General features: G+C 44.1%; 1 protein-coding gene across 1 annotated transcript in view; it reads right to left on the reverse strand.

The window, feature by feature from the left end:
• TTC27 (tetratricopeptide repeat domain 27) overlaps positions 1–21961 on the reverse strand; it is a 630563-nt gene that overhangs the window by 440407 nt on the left and 168195 nt on the right. Inside the window, exon 6 of the mRNA XM_069769113.1 lies at positions 20939–21041. Within this exon, the coding sequence (XP_069625214.1) occupies positions 20939–21041 (103 nt within the window). The remainder of the gene's footprint in view (positions 1–20938; positions 21042–21961) is intronic.

A 21961-nucleotide genomic window follows, 5' to 3' on the forward strand; every position in this document is an offset into this window, starting at 1 on the left:
GAATATACGAGATCACAAAATCAAAACGTGAGAAAAACAAAGACCACCGAGCCTGTCTAGGATTCAACCGCTTAGCAGACTCGAGGTAAATCAGATTCTTGTGATCAGTCAAGACCACCACGCGATGCTTGGCTCCCTCAAGCCAATGTCGCCACTCCTCAAATGCCCACTTCATAGCCAACAACTCCCGATTGCCGACATCATAATTACGCTCAGAATACGAAAATTTTCTGGAGAAGAAGGCACAAGGTTTCATCAAAGAGCCATCAGAATTTCTCTGAGACAAAACGGCCCCTGCCACAATCTCAGAAGCATCAACCTCAACCTGAAAAGGGAGAGAAACATCTGGCTGACGCAACACAGGGGCAGAAGTAAAACGACGTTTAAAGGGCCACTGTCACCCCCCTCCAGCCGTTATAAACTAAAAGAGCCACCTTGTGCAGCAGTAATGCTGCATTCTAACAAGGTGGCTCTTTTAGTTTTTGTTTCTGTTATTCCCACAATAAATGTATTTATAATTCTGCTGAAATACCTATCTTTGTCCATGGAGGCGGGACTGAAGCCTCCTCTTAGAAGCGCCCAACTGCCGTCACTCATCTCTTGTGTAGATTTTCCGCGCCTGCGCTCTGCTCTTCTGCCTTGCGCAGGCGCATAGAGCATTACACGTCCGAGCGTTGGTGCCGGGTTCCTTTCTGCGCCTGTGCGGTCAGTGCGGCCAGCCTATTACTGAATCCCCGCCCCGCACTGTGTTATGCAGTATGCACAGTGTGGGGATGGGATTCCTGGGCATGCACACTGCGCTTGTCAGACGCTCCACAGGTCCCCCACCTTCCAGCGTTGTTCTGTGCGGCTGTTCCAAACGCCGGCAAGGATACCTGTATATTCCGGCAACGCTGAAAGGCGGGGGACCTGGGGAGCGTCTGAGAAGCGCAGTGCGCATGCCCAGGAATCCCAGCCCCGCACTGTGCATAATGCATAACACAGTGCGGGGCGGGGATTCAGTAACAGGGTGGCCTCACTTCCCGCACAGGCGCAGAACGGAACCCGGCAACAGCGCTAGGACGGCAAATGCTCTTTGCAGAAGCGCAAGGCAGAAGAGCAGAGCGCAGGCGCCGGAATTCACACAATAACAGCGCTGAGGGGGCGGCGAAAATATACACAAGAGATGAGTGACGGCAGTTGGGCGCTTCTAAGAGGAGGCTTCAGTCCCGCCTCCATGGACAAAGATAGGTATTTCAGCGAAATTATAAATACATTTATTGTGGGAATAACAGAAACAAAAACTAAAAGAGCCACCTTGCTAGAATGCAGCATTACTGCTGCACAAGGTGGCTCTTTTAGTTTATAACGGCTGGAGGGGGGTGACAGTGGTCCTTTAAGCTCCTGAAAGGCCACAACAGCCGCAGAGGACCAATTCACCACATCAGCGCCCTTCCTCGTCAAATCGGTCAGAGGCTTCACCACACTAGAAAAATTAGCAATAAAGCGACGACAAAAATTGGCAAAGCCCAAAAATTTCTGAAGGCTCTTTACAGATGTAGGTTGAGTCCAATCATGAATGGCCTGGACTTTAACAGGGTCCATTTCAATAGCTGAGGGAGAAAAAATGAAACCCAAAAAAGAAAGCCTCTGAACTCCAAAGAGGCACTTAGACCCCTTCACAAACAACGCATTAGTACGAAGGACCTGAAACACCATCCTAACCTGCTTCACATGAGACTCCCAATCATCGGAGAAAACCAAAATATCATCCAAATACACAATCATAAATTTATCCAGATAATTCCGGAAGATGTCATGCATAAAGGACTGAAATACCGATGGAGCATTAGAGAGCCCGAATGGCATTACAAGATATTCAAAATGGCCTTCAGGCGTATTAAATGCTGTTTTCCATTCATCACCTTGTTTAATACGCACAAGATTATACGCCCCTCGGAGGTCGATTTTAGTAAACCAACTAGCACCCTTAATCCGAGCAAACAAATCAAAAAGCAAAGGTAACGGATACTGGAATTTGACAGTGATCTTATTGAGAAGGCGATAATCTATACAGGGTCTCAAGGAGCCATCCTTCTTGGCAACAAAAAAAAATCCCGCTCCCAACGGTGACGAAGACGGGCGAATATGCCCTTTCTCCAAGGACTCCTTTACATAACTCCGCATAGCGGCATGCTCTGGCACAGACAGATTGAAAAGTCGGCCCTTAGGGAACTTACAGCCAGGAATCAAATTAATGGCACAATCGCAGTCCCTATGAGGAGGCAGGGAACTGGATTTGGGTTCATCAAATGCATCCTGGAAATCCGACAAAAACTCAGGAACTTCAGAAGAAGGGGACGAGGAAATGGACATCAAAGGAATATCACTATGTATCCCCTGACAACCCCAACCAGTCACAGACATAGATCTCCAATCCAGCACTGGATTATGTACCTGTAACCATGGAAAACCCAGCACAACAACATCATGCAAATTATGCAACACCAAAAAACGAATATTTTCCTCATGTGCTGGAGCCATGCACATGGTTAACTGTGTCCAGTACTGAGGTTTATTCTTGGCCAATGGCGTAGCATCAATCCCCCTTAAGGGAATAGGACTCTGCAAAGGTTCCAAGGAAAAACCACAGCGCTTGGCAAATTCTAAGTCCATTAAGTTCAGGGCAGCGCCAGAATCCACAAATGCCATAACAGAAAAGGACGACAATGAGCAAATCAGGGTAACAGACAAGAGAAATTTAGGCTGCACAGTACTAATGGTAACAGACCCAGGAACCCTCCTAGTACGCTTAGGGCAGTCAGAAATAGCATGAGCTGAATCACCACAGTAAAAACACAGGCCATTCTGACGTCTGAATTTCTGCCTTTCTGCTCTAGTCAAAATCCTATCACATTGCATAGGCTCAGGACTTTGCTCAGAGGACACTGCCATATGGTGCACCGCCTTGGCTCACGCAAGCGCCAATCAATCTGAATAGCTAGAGACATAGATTCGCTCAAACCGGTAGGTGTAGGAAAGCCCACCATAACATCTTTAAGGGTTTCAGAAAGACCTTTTCTGAAAATAGCAGCCAGCGCCTCTTCATTCCATTTAGTGAGCACAGACCATTTTCTAAATTTCTGGCAATATAACTCTGCCGCTTCCTGACCCTGACACAGGGCCAACAGTGTTTTCTCAGCATGCTCTACAGAGTTAGGTTCGTCATACAACAATCCGAGCGCCTGAAAGAATGCATCTACATTCAATAATGCCGGATTCCCTGTTTCAAGAGCAAATGCCCAGTCTTGAGGATCACCACCTAGTAACGATATGATGATTTTCACTTGCTGAATGGGATCACCAGAAGAACGGGGTTTCAAAGCAAAAAACAATTTGCAGCTATTTTTAAAGTTCAAAAACTTGGATCTGTCCCCAAAAAACAAATCAGGAGTAGGAATTCTTGGCTCTAGAGCCGGAGTCTGAACAATATAATCTTGGATACTCTGGACTCTTGCAGCAAGTTGATCCACACGAGAAAACAAACCCTGAACCTCCATACCAGAGCGTATATCCAGCACCACCCAGATATCAAGAGGAAAAAGAAGACAGAACAGAGCACAGAAAAAAAAATGGTTCAGAACTCTTCTTTTTTCCTTCTTTTGAGATGCATTCAATTCATTCTTGGCCTGCTGTACTGTTATGACCTGGTGGTTAAGAGGCCACACTGATATGTCCTGGTGGCTAAAAATGCAACATGGAACGAGCTCTGAGAAGGTGGTATCTCTACTGACCGCAGTCCCTAATCCTAACAACACAACTAGAAATAGCCGTGGGATGTTCCTGACACTCCCTAGACACCTCGTCACAGCCTCAGATATAACTACCCCTAAAGAAGGAAATAGAAAGCTATCTTGCCTCAGAGAAACCCCCAAAAGGAAAGACAGCCCCCCACAAATTTTGACTGTGAAAGGAGAGGGAAATGGCGAACACAGAAATGAAATTAGATTTCAGCAAAGGGGAGGCCAAAACTAAACTAGATAGACAGAGAGCAAAAGATACTGTGCGGTCAGTATTAAAAACTGCAAAATCCAAGCAGAGTTTACAAAAATGAACTCCACACCGACTCACGGTGTGGAGGGGCAAATCTGCTTTCCCAGAGCTTCCAGCTAGCCTTAATAAGACATAGTGACAAGCTGGACAAAAGAGACAAAATGCAAAGCAATAGAGTCCAAACAAATGGACAAACGAAACTAGCAAAACTTATCTTTTGCAGACAAGGACTGGCCATATGAGAAATCCAAGGGAAGAATCAAATCCAACCAAGAACATTGACAGCAGGCAAGGACTAAAGCCCAGAGCAGGTTTAAATAACAAACCCAGGCAAGGCGATTAGTGAAGACAGCTGCTACAGTTAACTAACGGAGCAGCAGTTCCACTTGAAACCACCAGAGGGAGCCCAAGGGCAGAACTCGCAAAAATACCATTAGCAATTACAGGAGGGAGCTCCAGAACGGAACTCACAACAAACCCCTATCAATATAGCATCAGTGGGCATGTGCGACCATTACTCCTTTCAACTAATGACTTGGTGACCGATGCAAGTGTGGTACAACTACATTAAATAAAGCCCTTTTATACTGAAATAATCTAATGAACCTCAAATAATACAAACATTTCTTGTTACATAGATGGTTCTCAGGCTACTTGGAGAAGAGTTGGTCTCGTTCAATAATTCTGAAACCCATTACGATAAGGAAGCCTTTGAACTACCACACACTCCTACAAACCTGTACGCTAATTCTCACCTTAAATGACATGGCGATGGGGTGGGTAAGGTAATATACAGTTAAGTCCATATATATTTGGACAGAGACAACATTTTTCTAATTTTGGTTATAGACATTACCTCAATGAATTTTAAACAAAACAATTCAGATGCAGTTGAAGTTCAAACTTTCAGCTTTCATTTGAGGGTATCTATATTAAAATTGGATGAAGGGTTTAGGTGTTTCAGCTTCTTAACATGTGCCACCTTGTTTTTAAAGGGATCAAAAGTAATTGGACAGATTCAATAATTTTAAATAAAATGTTCATTTTTAGTACTTGGTTGAAAACCCTTTGTTGGCAATGACTGCCTGAAGTCTTGAACTTATGGACATCACCAGACGCGGTGTTTCCTCCTTTTTGATGCTCTGCCAGGCATTCACTGTGGTGGTTTTCAGTTGCTATTTGTTTGTGGGCCTTTCTGTCTGAAGTTTAGTCTTTAACAAGTGAAATGCATGCTCAATTGGGTTGAGATCAGGTGACTGACTTGGCCATTCAAGAATATTCCACTTCTTTGCTTTAATAAACTCCGGGGTTCCTTTGGCTTTATGTTTTGGGTCATTGTCCATCTGTAGTATGAAACGACGACCAATCAGTTTGGCTGCATTTGGCTGGATCTGAGCACACAGTATGTCTCTGAATACCTCAGAATTCATTCGGCTGCTTCTGTCCTGTGTCACATCATCAATAAACACTAGTGGCCCAGTGCCACTGGCAGCCATGCATGCCCAAGCCATCACACTGCCTCCGCCGTGTTTTACAGATGATGTGGTATGCTTTGGATCATGAGCTGTACCACACCTTCGCCATACTTTTCTCTTTCCATCATTCTGGTAGAGGTTGATCTTGGTTTCATCTGTCCAAAGGATGTTCTTCCAGAACTGTGCTGGCTTTTTTAGATGTTTTTTAGCAAAGACCAGTCTAGCCTTTTTATTCCTGATGCTTATGAGTGGCTTGCACCGTGCAGTGAACCCTCTGTATTTACTTTCATGCAGTCTTCTCTTTAGGGTAGATTTGGATATTGATACGCCGACTTCCTGGAGAGTGTTGTTCACTTGGTTGGCTGTTGTAATGGGGTTTCTCTTCACCATGAAGATTATTCTGCGATCATCCACCATTCTTGTCTTCCATGGGCGCCCAGGTCTTTTTGCATTGATGAGTTCACCAGTGCTTTCTTTCTTTCTCAGGATGTACCAAACTGTAGATTTTGCCACTCCTAATATTGTAGCAATTTCTCGGATGGGTTTTTTCTGTTTTCGCAGCTTAAGGATGGCTTGCTTCACCTGCATGGAGAGCTCCTTTGACCGCATGTTTACTTCACAGCAAAACCTTCCAAATGCAAGCACCACAACTCAAATTAACTCCAGGCCTTTTATCTGCTTAATTGAGAATGACATAACGAAGGGATTGCCCACATCTGTCCATAAAAAAGCCTTGGAGTCAATTGTCCAATTACTTTTGGTCCCTTTAAAAACAGGGTGGCACATGTTAAGGAGCTGAAACTCCTAAACCCTTCATCCAATTTTAATGTGGATACCCTCAAATGAAAGCTGAAAGTCTGACCTTCAACTGCATCTGAATTGTTTTGTTTAAAATTCATTCTGATAATGTCTATAACCAAAATTAGAAAAATGTTGCCCCGGTCCAAATATATATGGACTTAACTGCATATTTAAAAAATGTAGCCAGGATTCAGAAACTGCTTCTTTACTATAAAAAGGACAACCCTTTCAAAGTAGGTACGGCAATAACAGTCAAACAGATACAAAGTACACAACCATATTTTTAAAACTAGGTTTGCCCCTAGATATTCCAGATAAGATTGAGTAATGTGTCAGTAATGCATTTGAAACCAGGGGAAAAGAGTTAAATAAAATGGAATAAAAAAAGAAACTATTTTGAGGCTACCTTAAGGGAAAATGTTTTGTACTTGCTGACCTGGAAATATGAAGTGAGTGGCAGTCACCTTAATTACTTTCAACTGAGGCAGACTGGCTGGGTTCCTTGGGATATAAACTTACAATAACATAGTAAGACAAGGATGTGGAAGCCTAGTGCCATTTTAATGATGTCATCATCACAAGAGTCCAACCAGAAATCAGACTAACCACAAAGCTCTCATGTGAGTTGCTGCCAATAGTCATGTTTGGAACCGGAATATTTAAGCCTGCGGACGTCTGATAAAAGGATGGGATCAAGGGGATTTGCTCTAATTATTAGCTTTTGGGATACACCTAACTAAATAGGGGCACATGCTTTTCTAGGACAGGATTCAAATTGTTATCAATACGGCAAGAATGGCTATGCTCGTGTTTACCAGCCTGTACAGAACTTTCATTGAGAAAGTTGGATTCATTTATCCAGATCAATACAAAAATAAATCTAGAGTCCTCAGTAGCTGATACCTCTTACTGGCTAACCGCAAAGATGGTAATATATTGCAAGATTTTGAGACTACTCAGGTCTGTTCATTGGGCATAAAATCTGAAGAGTTGCATATTTATATGCAGCAGGACACAGGAATAGTGCAGGAAATAAGGCAAGTGATGTGATCATCAATAGACATAATTTTCTGACAATGCATTACATTTAAGGCTATATGTACACAGTGCGTTTTTTCTACAAGGAAATGGGCCAAAAATGCTATGGAATCATTATGCAAGCTAATTCAATGGCAATCCTGAAGTGTTGTGAACATGATCAGTAAATTTCCATAAGTATTTGCAGTGCCTTTTTTTCTGAAGCATGTCAATTTTTTGCGCGTTTCTGCAGTGTTTTTCACCCATTGACTTCAATTGAGTCAGTCAAATCCGCAGCAAAAACGCAGGTATAAAAATGTTTGCGGATTTGCTGAGTTTTTTTTTTTTGCGTTACCAGCTTCCTATGGTGTTTTCCACGCCGTCATCTGCGTGACAGCGTGTGAAACATCGATGCGGTAGTTCTTATCATCCGTAACGCGACCGCTGGTAAGACCATCAGTCAGAGCGCTGAGGGACCATGCTGTTAGATGTCAGTGTGACCCCACAGCTGTGACTGTGACCAGAAGCTTACCGCTGATCAGCAGGCGTGGGCAGATGAGACTACGGCTCCCATCAAGCTATGTCTGCTGTCACTGATAACAGTGACAACAGGTGCCACTTATGGGAGACATAGTCTCATCTACCGGCGCCTGTGCTCACAGTTGAAAAAAAAAGTAAAATAATTACATACACATTCATATAAAAATAAAAACCCATTATACTCACCTAACGCCCAATCCCCAATACCCTCGTCTCCTAGAAATAATGTTAAATAATAAACCACCATATACTCACCTGTCTTCCGTAGTCCACGTAATCATGAGTGTCCCACGGCATTCTCAAGTGTAGAACAGTCACATCAGGAGATGTGACTGCTCTAACCAGCCGCCGACGATATACTGCGGGAGCAATTAGCTCCTGTCAGTGTATCACTGAGCTGCCATGAGAGGTCACCGGAGTTCATCAGCTCCGATGCGCTCACTTACGGAACAGCTGCGTGAGAACTTTCCCAAGCAGCAGTGGGTGCAGTAAGAGAGATCAATGGAGCTGATGAACTCTGGTAAACTCTCACAAGTGGCTCAGTGATACACTGCGGGAGCGATTACCTCCTGTCAGTGTATCGCCGGCTGTTTTTGTGAGCAGTCACATCAGTGTCTGCTGTCAAAGTGATCAGAATTGTCATAGGACATTATGGATTACCTTCTCTGTGGAGAGGTGAGGTATATTGATGTTTATTATTTTATTTTTGTTGCAGGAGACGTTGGCTTTGGGGGATTAGGCATTCAGTAAGTATGGTTTAATTAAGATTCATTAGAGGAGCCTGTGTCATTATTTCAAATAAAGGACTTTATTCTGGGTGTGTGTTTTTATACAATATCACTAGGGGGTTAGTAATGGAGAGGTGTCTTAAAGACACCTCTCCATTACTAACCTGTGGGCTTGATGTTACCTAACAATACAAAAGGTGACATCAACCCCACAAATATGAACCCCCACTTGCCACCACTACAGGGAAAGTGGGAAGAGCGAGACTAAGCGCCAGATTTGGCACATCTTATAGATGCGCCTTTTCTGCGGCGGCTGAGAGCTGATGTTTTTAGTCTGGGAGGGGTCAATATCCATGGCCCCTTCCTAGGCTGTTAATATCAACCCGTAGTTGTCTGTCTAGCCTTTGCTGGTTAGATTTTATAGGGGAACCCTATGTCAATTCTTTTCTGGGGTCCCCCTGTAAACTAGCCAGTAAAGGCTAAGCAAACTGCTGTAAGCTGATAGTAACAGCCTGGGTGTCACGAGACAAAAATAGGAAGACATGAGATTAGGAATCTGGGCCCCTGAACTGCCCCTCAGGCTAGGGGAAGCCCTGTCTTTCCTTAACTTGGAGGTACCCTTGAAGGTAGGGAGGCCCAAGTCACCGACCTGTCCCTGTCTCCTGTTAAACCCTGAACTAAACCCCCACCTAAGGAGGTGAACAGTGTAAACAGCACCACAAAGCAAATAAACAGGAATAAACAATATGAGAGTGAAGGGAACACAATACCAAAAAGGTGAATGCACAAACGACAAAGTAACAAAACTCAGAACTTAGCTTGTGCACGCCGCTGCAGACTTCACAATGCAGATAGTTCAGCAACTGAGTTCTAAACACCAGACTAGGCTGACACCAGGGAGCTGCTACTGCGAGGTTGGTCTCCTAAAAGGACCTGTATAACCAACAGTCAGCTGATGCACCAGGTGACCTTATAAAGAATGGTGGGAGTGGTCGCAAACGTCAGCTGACCCAGCAGCAATGCAATAACACCAGTGGCCACCGGGGGGGAGGAAACGCATTAACCCCCAATGACCAGAAAAGAAAAAAGGTTTAAATCAGAGGGAAACCAGATCTGCCACAGATCCAAACATGGATCGTGACACTGGGAACCTTTATTGCTATTGTCTCCTTCCCTCAGCAGTCGGGCTTTTCCCTCTGCTGGTTATTAAAATTACACAGGAGCCCACGCATTTTTTTATTTTCATTTTTTTTCTTTAAAATTAACAGTTGCTGTATGGTTACAGCCCATGTACGTTTGTTCTGTTAACGCTCCTACATAGGCTGGTGACAATATGTGTGTGTCACAGCCCCATCCACCCAGACCCACGATACTTACCCTGATCTTCTCGCTCCAGTGTCCCGGCGTGCTGCTAAGGCGGGGATCCCGCCATGTCTTGACAGCGCTTCCGGTCTCTCTGTCGACCCAGAGATCCCACTGTCCACCCAGGGATCCCACTGTTCACGCATGCTACCTGGTCAGCTTAGGTTGCGGCCACGAGCTTCTTCTGTTCTTTATACTGCGGTGGTGTCCTGACTTGGAAGTGCCGCCCTGCCAATAGGCAGTATGTGCCAGGTATATCAGGCTGCTTCCTCCTTGAGGAGGAGCCTGATTATTTCTCTAGTGCCGTTTCTAGTGCTGTCAGTTCTCTGGCCTCTATGTACTCCCCAGTGTGCTTGTCACAGTACTCTGGCCTCTGTGTACTCCCCAGTGTTTTTGTATCAGAACTCTGTCCTCTGTGTACTCCCCAGTGTGCTTGTCAAGCTCTTGTTTTATCCTGCTTTGCTTATTTTCTCTTCCAGTGCCTGTCCTCGCCTAAGTCCCTGGAGGTTTCCAGTTTCTTCTCCGTTCCCTCGGTCTCTGGTCCTCAGATCCCGTTTCTTTCTCCCACCTCTGGATCCTGCATTCCCGTTGCCCTTCTTCCTTGTCTCCTTGTTCCCCGGTGCCCTCTTTCTTCCCACAAGATTTTCACATTACTTCTTCGTCTCCTATGAGCCGCCCCCTTGATATCGGTTGTCATGTTATTCGACCTCCCTTGGCCTGCCCCTGATGATCCATGCATAGGCTTTGGTTCCACTAGGTTAGCTCACCCGGGGAGGGATTGGTACCGTGACTCAGAGGGTCAACTATAGGAGGCGTTACAGTGTGTGTGTTTGTGTTTACTTGTCGGCTTAGTGATAAAGGTGTCGAGCTGACACCTTTTCATTACTTTCATTACTTACATTATTTAAATACTTTCTGCTGCCATATGTACCTGTGAGCGGCGTTATCTCTGCTCGCTCAGTCTGCATCACATGACCCTGGCTGCAGCCACCACTGACATCCACTGAGGTTACGTCAACTTCCGGATTTCCTGGATTTACCCAGGTGTGACCCAGTCGCACACAACCCCCTGATTAATTGAGCTGTGGGCAGCGTTTCACCGCACATCACAGCCCAGCATCCAGTGCGCACTTTTCCTCCCTCCTCTTTTTTCTGCTTGTCCACAAGCGCTCACTGGAAACTGGGCTGTGACATGCGGTGAAACGCCGCCCACAGCCCAATTAATCAGGGGCGGTGTGTGCGACTGGGTCACACCTGGGTGTATCCAGGAAATCCAGAAGTTGACGTGACATCAGCGGATATCAGCTGCGGCTGCAGCCAGGGTCACGCGATGCGGACTGAGCGATCAGCGATAGCGCTGCTCACAGGCACACATGGCAGCATAAGGTACTTAACACCTTAACCCCAGGGCTATTTTCCATTTTTTGCTCTCCTTCTTCCCAGAGCCATAACTTTTTGATTTTTCAGTCAATATGGCCATGTGAGGGATTGTTTTTTGCAGGATAAGTTGTGCTTTTGAACAACACCATTGGCTTTAACTGGTGATGAGAGAATATACTCGTTACTCGAGATTTCTCGAGCATGCTCGGGGGTCCTCCGAGTATTTTTTTAGTGCTCGGAGATTTCGTTTTTCTTGCCGCAGCTGAATGAGTTACATCTGTTAGCCAGCATAAGTGCATGTGGGGATTCCCTAGCAGTTTGCATGGAGCAGTGGTTATGCGTGTGCCCTGCATCGTTCAATGTGGCAGACAGAAATACCAGTTATAACTGATCTGTGTCAAGTGTCTAATGTGTGGATAGCTGGTGGGCAATATAAAAGCTAAGAATATTGCTCAGATTAATAAGACACAACCTGCACATTTTTCTAAACATTGTCGCCATTTTTGGAGATGAGGACACTAATGCCAAACTTTTATAGTTAATCAAATCTTTCTTTGATTATCGCCTAACAAAGAACACAATAACCCTAGACTGAAGAAAAGCACTAATGTCAGGACTCCATCGTCTTACACAATCATCACAAACGCAGACTGGGAACAAAAAATGCAGGGGTTATTATATTTCGGTTACTTTCGTTATCACGTCTGTCAGACAGCAACTCCAGAGACGCATGGTCCACTGCAACTTGCATCATGGCCAGGGTATATATCATTCCTGACTTCACGAGAAAATGTCTCGAATGGTTTGAGAATGACATAAAGCTTTAGAGATAGGCAGCAGTTTACAATTCACAGCTGTGGATTATTTGCTGCTCTCTCCATGATCTGTATTTCAGGGTCTATGCAATTTCACAAATACCCAGGAGTCTCCTCAGGCCAAATATCCAGACAATGGACACCGTCCAATCCAGAAATAGAGCATTGTAGTGTAGTTTGCAGAATCTCTCCTGGACTATTGCATATGTTGTACCTTAGGACAGACTTAAAGGGGTTGTCCATGTCTCTGATACTGATGGGCTATCTTTTGGGTATGTCATCAATATCAAATCGGTGGGTATTTAACACCCAGAAACTGCTATGGCTCATCGCTAGAGTTGCCAAAAGTGGATCTGTCCTCCTAACTGTGGCAAGTTCACATACCGATATGCACGACATCAAACTGCAAATCAGCAGCAAAAATCCTTGAGTCAGTCTCAGATATTTTTTTAGCAAAAAAAAAAGCCAAGTGAACAAACCCTAACAATCACAGCTACAGTTTTGCTGTTACGCTAACATACACAGAGAGTTTATCACGATTTCTATGCTTTTGCGTGTCCACTCACATTTTAAGGATTGATCACAGGTTCTCAGTGTGATTTAGATCAGGGGAATTTCCTGGCCATGGACCCCAAATTTAAATGTTGTGTTCACACTAACTGGGGAAGGGAGTGGTTACTGACATCAGAGCTGGGCTACAGGGAGAGAGACGGGACAAACGTCTAAAAAGCAAAAATATTTCACAGCAGTGTAACAGCGACAATACTGTATGATATCCTACTCATTGGTCATGACCGACATGGTGCCCCAACATGCTGGAAAAAGCATATTTCATTAGCAAATTGCTGCTGGAATGTTGGGAGAAGTTGATCTTGGAGGATGTTTGGATACCATTGTTTATTCATGGCAGTGTCCCTAGACACATTTCTGAGTCTAGGGACTCAGTAGCCCCACAAGTGATTGTTCACAGGATGCTTTACTGTTGACATCACACAGGACTCATGACAGCGCTCACTTTTTATTCTCAGGACAATCATTTTTCCAGATGTACTAAAGCAGATGACTTTACCCCAGTCCTCTGCAGTCCAATCCCTGCACTTCCCGCAGAAAACCAGTCTGACCTTGATGCTTTTCTTGCAGAGAATTGACTTCTTCAACATAAGACAAGTCTCCAAAAGCCTTTGCCTCACTATGCAGATGCACTGACAAATAACTGATGCCAATTATTTAATTTTGCTTGCTTATATAGCGCCAGGATATTTTTCAATGCTTTAAAGGCATTATCATCACTTTATCGGGGCTCACAATCTAAATTCCCTATCAGTATGTCTTTTAAGAGTGGAAAGAAACCAGAGAATGCGGCACAAACTACACAAACATTGGGAGAACATACAAATTCCTGGAAAATGTTGTTCTTGGTGGGATATGAAACTAGAACTACAGCGCTACAAAGTAACACTTTTAATGTTTCCTTGTAGGACATACGGTACTTTGCAGTCCGCTCACCATCTAAGGAAAATAAGTTTTATTATACTCACCGGAGCGGACTGGTCCGATGGGTGTAGCAGGTCCGGGGTCTCCCATCTTCTTGCGATGCCGCCAAAGTACTGCAGTGCGCAGGAGCTGGGAAAGGTCAGAGAGGCCCAGCGCCTGCATACTGCAGCACTTTATTGTGCCCTCAACAGGGCAGATAAGTACACCTGTGCAGGAGCGCGATGCCGGGGATTGATGAAGCAACAGGAGGGCGGCATCGCAAGAAGATGAGAGGAGCCAGACCATTCTATAGAATGCTGTAGATAAGCCCTGAAAGGCGGTGACCGCCAAACGGCCAAAACTGCTGACAGGTTCCCTTTAAATAAATCAATGGATCTATCCAGCTAAATAATATTTAGATGCTTTTTAAGTTCTTTTTGTCTTTTTTACTTTAACCTTTCAATAACTAAGGTGTCTGTTTCCAGCTTTTGATTTTAAATTATGATCAAAATTACTTGAAAGACTGCTGGATCATAGAATTTCTACTTTGCCTCCATAAATCGTGATAACAAGCTCTTTAGTCTACAGAGGACTTATGCTTTTCATCACCTAACCTTGTCTGCACTCCCTCCACCTACTCCACCTACAAAAATGCTTCAGAACATTCCTCTTATTCCTATCACCTAAACTTCAAAGCTTCACAGTGTTTTAGGAAAACCTGAACTCCCTTACTGGGCCATGTTATCACATTCTGTAATGCTGCCTGCTTCCTAACCACTGCTATGCCCACATTATTCTTCTATGGACAAATAGCTAATCTTGTACAGTTTCTTGTAAAAGTGAATCCAAAATCTAAAAATAAAGCAGTTATGTGAGTTTTGATAACAGCTCATATTAGCAAAGTCTACATGACAGAAAAGTGCATAAAATGCTATTAAAATAACACAAAACATATGTTTTAATACAAGGACATAAAACAGTTGTAAAGCGAGTAAAGATTGATTTAAAAAAAAAAAAGGATACTCGCCCACATTGGGCATCGATAGACCACTGATGCTTACCCAGTCCTCACTGGTCTCTACTTTCTAGTCCTGTCTTGACAAACAGAAAATGCCACTCGGCCAATCACTGGGTGATGGGCTGAGGCGGTATTTCGGGTTACTTGTTACTTCAGAATGACAGAGGTAACCTTTTCACAGTCTATGAAATTGAATCTACAGCTCGAAACATCTCTCGGTCAGTAGCAAAGAACAAAACTAGCTTTTATGAGGCATACCACAGTGGCATACTCACGACGGAGGCCGAAGATGCTACACTGCTGTGCGACGCACGGTGAGAAGGGGCCTGGTTCATTCTACTGCCACCACTACCAGAGGTAGCTTTCAGCATAGCGATTTGTACAGCTTCCATTGAGCTCAATAGTAGTTACATCAATTAATATACAGTAAATGCCCATGAGTGGTGGCTGCAAAAAGTCAGTTAATGCATGGGATAGCTGTATCAGTGTATTTATGTCAGTTGTATGATGTAAAAAATTTGTTTTTCAAAGTGAAAATCACATTTATTAAGTTGAGTAAATTTGGGTGGGGCTTCCATGTGGTTCAAAGCTCATTTGGTTTGAAAAGACCTATCTTGGCAATTAAACCCACCCCCATACACTTTATATATCTGTCAGCCAACCAACGGGTGTAACTCTCCCTTTCTCACTCTGCCGCACGCTGTGTTCTCTATGAGAAAGCCGCAGGAAGACCTCTCTGGTGGCAGTTATCTCTAAAGCTGGCCAAACGATGCTTCGGGAGACCGCCATCTCAGTCGACTGTCCCAAATACAGCTCACTCAACCAAGTGCTCCAGTGTTCTCGATGAGGAAGCCGCTGACTGTTTACATCGTCCGGCTTCTTATCTCTAGCAATGCGAAGTCAGACATACCCGAACAACATCTCTCCTGGCCATCAGTCGACCAATGCCCCGTGATGCAGTGACCCATGTTACAGCCAGGGGGTGCTGTATGTGTTGCTCAGGATGCACATGGAGCCATATCTGTAATGGTGAAACAGTGACCGTCAGGATTGTAAATGGCCGGTATGTGTCGCAGAGGTAGTCTGCGCTGTAAGCCTGAATTAAGTTTGCTCTGGGATCTTAAGTCCCACAAGTTTTTATGTTTGTTTACTTGAAAGGGAGGCTTGCAGGGTTAGTCTGAGAGCTGGGCGTGACTGGCTAACCACACAGACCTCCCACCTTTGGGAGTGGTTACAACTTAATGTGACCAGGGTTTGGGTCACATGGTCTGAGTGTATGGACCTGAATGGCTCTTGGCTGTAAGGTCCTGTGAGAGGAAAGGCCTGGGTGTTGGGAGGTCCAGAGTGGGGACTGGATCCCTGAAGAGCACCTAGTGATGCTGTGATCCTAAATGGCCTCTGTGTTGGGAGGTCCTGGGAGTAGGACAGATCCCTGAAGAGCACGAGGTGAGACCGTGTTCCTGCAGAGCCTGGGACGGCTTCTGTGTTGGCGAAGCCAGGACTGACAAGGAGTCAGATTGAGGAGCGGTGCTCCTGGAAGGTAACCCCAGACAAGGGGGGTTGTAATATACAGCAGAGAGGTTTATCTGCTACATGAACAGACTGGTGGTCATGATATGTTCGTGGATGTAATGAAATGGACTTTATGTTTTGTGATTTATGCGGAGTTAATAAACCAAATAGACTGTTTATGTGAGAAAACGTTCCTGTGTGCTTTAATCCCGTTGCCAAGAGAGTGCCCCCCAGCCCACTCCGGTAGCGCTAGCTCACACCCCATAAACATTTGGCTATCAGCCGAACCTGTCAATATTAGTGGATTTGTCCAAAATTGGTCAAATTTTTATGGAGGTCTTTAGAGAACAAAAGGATTGGCAGTCTGAAATCAGACATGCTGAATCCTTATTTCCCCCACACACTTTACATGTCTGACAAACCCATCAATATCAGTGGGTTCGGCTGGCGTTTCTGATGTGCATGGAGCATTAAACCAAATTGTACTACATCTGGAACAGAGCTCGCACAGGGATAGAGTTTTGCTCTGGAGCCACAGGATTTTTGTGTATCCTATAGATGTTCAGAGTTTATTTTACACAGACAATCAGGACCTTGCACTGTACAGATGAGGAGCAACTACTCCAAAATAATATTGTCTGTAAATTTGTGTCCATGGTGTTGCTGATTAAGATATTTTCATCACTACAGTGTTTAAGGGGTCAGACAACAATTCTGACAAATAGTGATCCTTTTCCCACGTTTCCCTTCGTGCATCTCTCATAATGACAGGATACCATGCTTTATGGGTTATCCCTAGTCGTAAAGGTGGTGCGCAGAGGTTGTTTTTAATGACTTCTTCCATATTGTGCAAGTATCATGCCACACTTGGAGAACAAAAGACATGGAGTATGCATCCACATTTTATACAGATGCTAAACAAAATGCATACAAATGGATAGACTGATGAAAGATTATAAGCCCACCAGTCATTTCAAGACAAGGGGTCCACCTTCAAGTACAGTACTGTATGGCAACCGCCGCAACACAGCGCCTACAAGGAAATGACCCAGCAGCCTAACAGACACCTGCTAGCAGCCTTGGCAATATAGCAACAATGGCCACAACAAAGCGCTAACACTCCGTGAAAGGATTACAAAAGCGCATTTCACCAGAAATAGATCACTGTACAAATCAATGCGAGATCCTTTTTTTCATACAACTGTGAAGTCACAATAATGTTCACACACTAGATTTTTTTCTAACTTATTACAATTTTCCCTGTAATGTTTTTTTCTTGTATTTTTTTGTATGTTTTTATGGCCAAACAGCCTGGCTATTTATCTCATGGATCATAATGGGGTCGGCCATTTTCCCTGAAAAAAAAACCTGTGTGCTGTTTTCTGCCCACATGAGTCTCCAATGCAGAAGGGATCTAGATCTGTACTGACGTCAATCAGTAACATACTTCAACTATTCATACTTTGCCTAGACTGATATAAATGGATATCACGGCTTATTCACTTCATCACAATATAATTAGTATTCAGAACACAAGCTTATTTTATTATCATCAAAAAAAGACAGTTCCATCACTCATCGCATATCAGACAAGCACAGAAATCCCAGCTTTCAATATAAACAAGAAATTTGGAGACACCTCTAGATATGATCTGAAACTGGCAGCACGGTAAACAGCTAGAGGCGTAAACATACAAGTTAACAATTCAGAAAGTTAAGTTGTTTGCAGATTTTTTTTGCTGACCTCTTAACTTCCATTGAAACACTGTAGTAAGACTACGTTCACACACAAAGTGCGCTCCGCTCATCACTGCATTGAGGTTTCCATTGTAATCGCCGAAAAACAGGATTTAAACAAATACTGAGCCGGTGGGAGCTAGACAGTGTCAAGAGTAATTTCATCATTGATCTGCCAGTGTGGGGCCCAGACAATGTCCAAAGTGATTTCCTCATTGATCTGCCAGTGTGGGGCCCAGACAATGTCCAAAGTGATTTCCTCATTGATCTGCCAGTGTGGGGACCAGACAATGTCCAAAGTGATTTCCTCATTGATCTGCCAGTGTGGGGACCAGACAATGTCCAAAGTGATTTTGTCATTCATCTGCCAGTGTGGGGACCAGACAGTGTCCAAAGTGATTTGCTCATTGATCTGCCAGTGTGGAGACCAACCAGACAATGTCCAAAGTGATTTCCTCATTGATCTGCCAGTGTAGGGACCAACAATGTCCAAAGTTATTTCCTCATTGATCTGCCAGTGTAGGGACCAACAATGTCCAAAGAGATTTCCTCACTGATCTGCCAGTGTGGAGACCAACCAGACAATGTCCAAAGTGATTTCCTCATTGATCTGCCAGGGTGGTGACCAGACAATGTCCAACGTGATTTTGTCATTGATCTGCCAGTGTGGGGACCAGACAATCTCCAACGTGAGTTCCTCATTGATCTGCCAGTGTGGGGACCAGACAATGTCCAAAGTGATTTCCTCATTGATTTGCCAACGTGGGGACCAGACAATGTCCAAAGTGATTTCCTCATTGATCTGCCAGTGTAGGGACCAACAATGTCCAAAGTGATTTCCTCATTGATCTGCCAGTGTAGGGACTAGACAATGTCCAAAGTGATTTCCTCATTGATCTGCCAGTGTGGGGACCAGACAATGTCCAAAGTGATTTTGTCATTGATCTGCCAGTATGGGGACCAGACAATCTCCAACGTGAGTTCCTCATTGATCTGCCAGTGTGGAGACCACACAGTGTCCAAAGTGATTTCATCATTGTTCTGCCAGAGTGGGTCCAAAGTGACTTCTTCATTCATGTGAATGGCTCCGTTGGGGTTCCTGTCTGAATCCTGTTTTTCGGGGATTACGACGGAAATCACAATGCAATGTTCAGTGAAGAGAACGGTTTGAGATCCTAGCCTAAACTAACCACCTGATAAGTCAAACATAACAATAAGACACATAGTCATTAATAATGCCTTCTCCCAATAAGAAATCAAGACTTACCAAAAATGTCTGACTGATAAGGGACCATACCTAGCTTTAATGTACACTGAAAGACAACCTATCAGCACAATTTTGTCATGTAAAATAAAGGAAAGGTTGCAATAGCGCTGTGATACAGATTATACTGATACCTTTGGTGAATAGATATGTTTTGTGGTTCTTCTTTAATCACCATTTGGAGTTTCCTGCTTCAAACAGTGCTATTTCAATTTTAAAGGGAACCTGTCACCCCACCCAGGTGTTTGTAACTAAAAGAGCCATCTTGTGAAGCACTAATGCTGCATTCTGACAGGGTGGCTCTTTTAGTTCGGGTCTCTGGCACTGCTGAAAGAATCGTTTATCAAATTTGTCGCTCATACTGTGAAATCGCCGGGGGGGGGCAGGTCTTTACCCCTAATCCAGACGCCTCCCAGCGGTCATTCAGGGCCTCTGCGCGCGGGGCGCCGCCTCCTCTTCCTTCAGTAGCGTCCCCGATGCCTGCGCAGTTGTTTTTTCTTTTCGGGCACGCGCATTTGCACTGCCCTTCGAACTTACAGCGCAGGCGCCGGGGACGCTACTGAAGGAAGAGGAGGCGGCGCCCGACGCGCAGAGGCCATGAGTGATGGCTGGAAGGCATCTGGATTAGGGGGGAAAGACCTGCACCCCTGGCAATTTCACGGGGGTGAAAACGTCAGCTTAGCACGCAAAAAAATAAGCCCTCACCTGACCCCAGATCACGAAAAATGGAGACGCTACGGGTATTAACATAATTGCACATTTTTTTTTTATTATTTTTTTTTAGCAAAGTTTGGAATTTTTTTTTACCACTTAGATAAAAAGTAACCTGGACATGTTTGGTGTCTATGAACTCATAATGACCCGGAGAATCAAAATGGCAGGTCAGCTTTAGCATTTAGTGAACCTAGCAAAAAAAGCCAAACAAAAACAAGTGTGGGATTGCACTTTTTTTGCAATTTCACCGCACTTGGAATTTTTTTCCCCCTTTTCTAGTACACGACATGCTGAAACCAATGTGTCGTTCAAAAGTGCAACTTGTCCCACAAAAACAAGCCCTCACATGGCCATATTGACGGAAAAATAAAGTTATAGCTCTGGGAAGGAGGGGAGTGAAAAACGAGAAAGCAAAAACGGAAAAGGGCAAGGTCGTGAAGGGGTTAAAGTAAAAAAGAGAACTCTTGCAATTTTCATACTGACCACTGGAGATTCTTTAGACTCTTACTTCATGTTGTTTCAGGAAACAACACTTGTACATTAGCAACAATGAACAGACTCGGACCCTGTTATTTGTATTGAAGCATCTAACGAGCGTGAACAAAGATCATTATAAAGGGAGGGGGAGCAGGGACAGCTGTGATATCTCCTATTGTGAATGGTGGATCCTATACTATCAGCTCAGCTCTTTATAGGGATGGGACTTGTTATTGTAACCCTGGCACTGCTGATGAGGAGCCTGCTGAAAACTCTTCCTGAAAGAACAAGAAGTAGGAGCCCCAGTGAACAGTGAAAATTGCAAATTACTATTTTTTAATAAAGATTGCAATATGAAAATAAATAGAAAGATAGCCAATATTTTTTACAAACATGTAACGAGAAAACCTGAATTAACTAATAGGTCATTTTCTGATGGCTTCCTTTACAGCAGTTGTAACAAATTTTTGTCTGTATTTTTGTATAAGCAATAAGTGATTCTAGGTATTGTGATAGTTTAAAAACACACAAAACAGCGCTCATCATCTGACTTGATATGGACACAAAGCATACAATAACATAACAGCACCTACCTCCTTCCATACAGTTTTGCGCAACAGTTAATAATTCTGGAGAACGCTCTTCCAAAAGCCGTTGGTGAATGTTCACACATCTTAAGGTCCACCAAGGCAATACCTGGAAGGGGGGATTGGATAAGCATTTAGAACTCGTCAAACTGTGTAAAATGTACGAAATTAAAGAGGAAAAGAAAAACAAGAAACAAGTAGTTCTAAAAAAGTGTGTAAAAAGAAATAAAAAATTGTACTTTCCAATAGCAAAAGTTTTGCAAAAAAATGTTCAGTTAATTGCATTAAAGAAGCACTGCCAACAATCTTTTTACTGCCTAATCCTGAGTAAATGTATATGGGGTGTAGTGTCCGTGCATTCGTATATTGACCGACTGCCGTTTTCCTTTTTTTTTCCAGCACCGCTGCGGTCTTCAACTTGCAAGATCACCCTGGGGTTTATGTGTGATCATCAGAACGAGGATCCATAGACTAACATGGTAAAAGCAAAAGACCTTTCTGCAAGTCGGAATAGAAGTCACGTGGGTGAGAAGAGGACCGGAGTGGCGCTGGAAACCTTACCTTATACTACAGGTATAGGCAATAGAAAGTCTTGAGGGAGGTCTTCTTTAACCATAAATTCAAATATATACTCCCTTTGGATTAGTGGAGCCACGCTATTCAGACTTTTGCTGTGGACTTCACCTTCTCGATGAATAAAAGCCACTAAAAATATAAAAACTGTATATGTAGGCCGGGGTCACACTTGCGAATGCAATGCGAGAAACTCGCACATCAATACCCGTCACTGCCGCCAGCACTCGGGACCAGAGTATGCGGCTGCGTGTATTTCTATGCTGAACGCTCCAGTCGGAACCGCCGGCGGCAGTGCCGGGTATTGAGGTGAGAGACTTGCTCGAATTTCATGCATTGCACTCGCAAGTGTGACACCGGCCTTAGACATGGTTCCACATATTGTAAGGACTTATGCACATGTGAATGGAACCAAATGCGGCACCTAAAGTCCCTACAACTTTATAACACAGAGTT

This window comes from Ranitomeya imitator, chromosome 5, assembly GCF_032444005.1.
Source record: "Ranitomeya imitator isolate aRanImi1 chromosome 5, aRanImi1.pri, whole genome shotgun sequence".
Taxonomy (NCBI): Eukaryota; Metazoa; Chordata; class Amphibia; order Anura; family Dendrobatidae; genus Ranitomeya; species Ranitomeya imitator.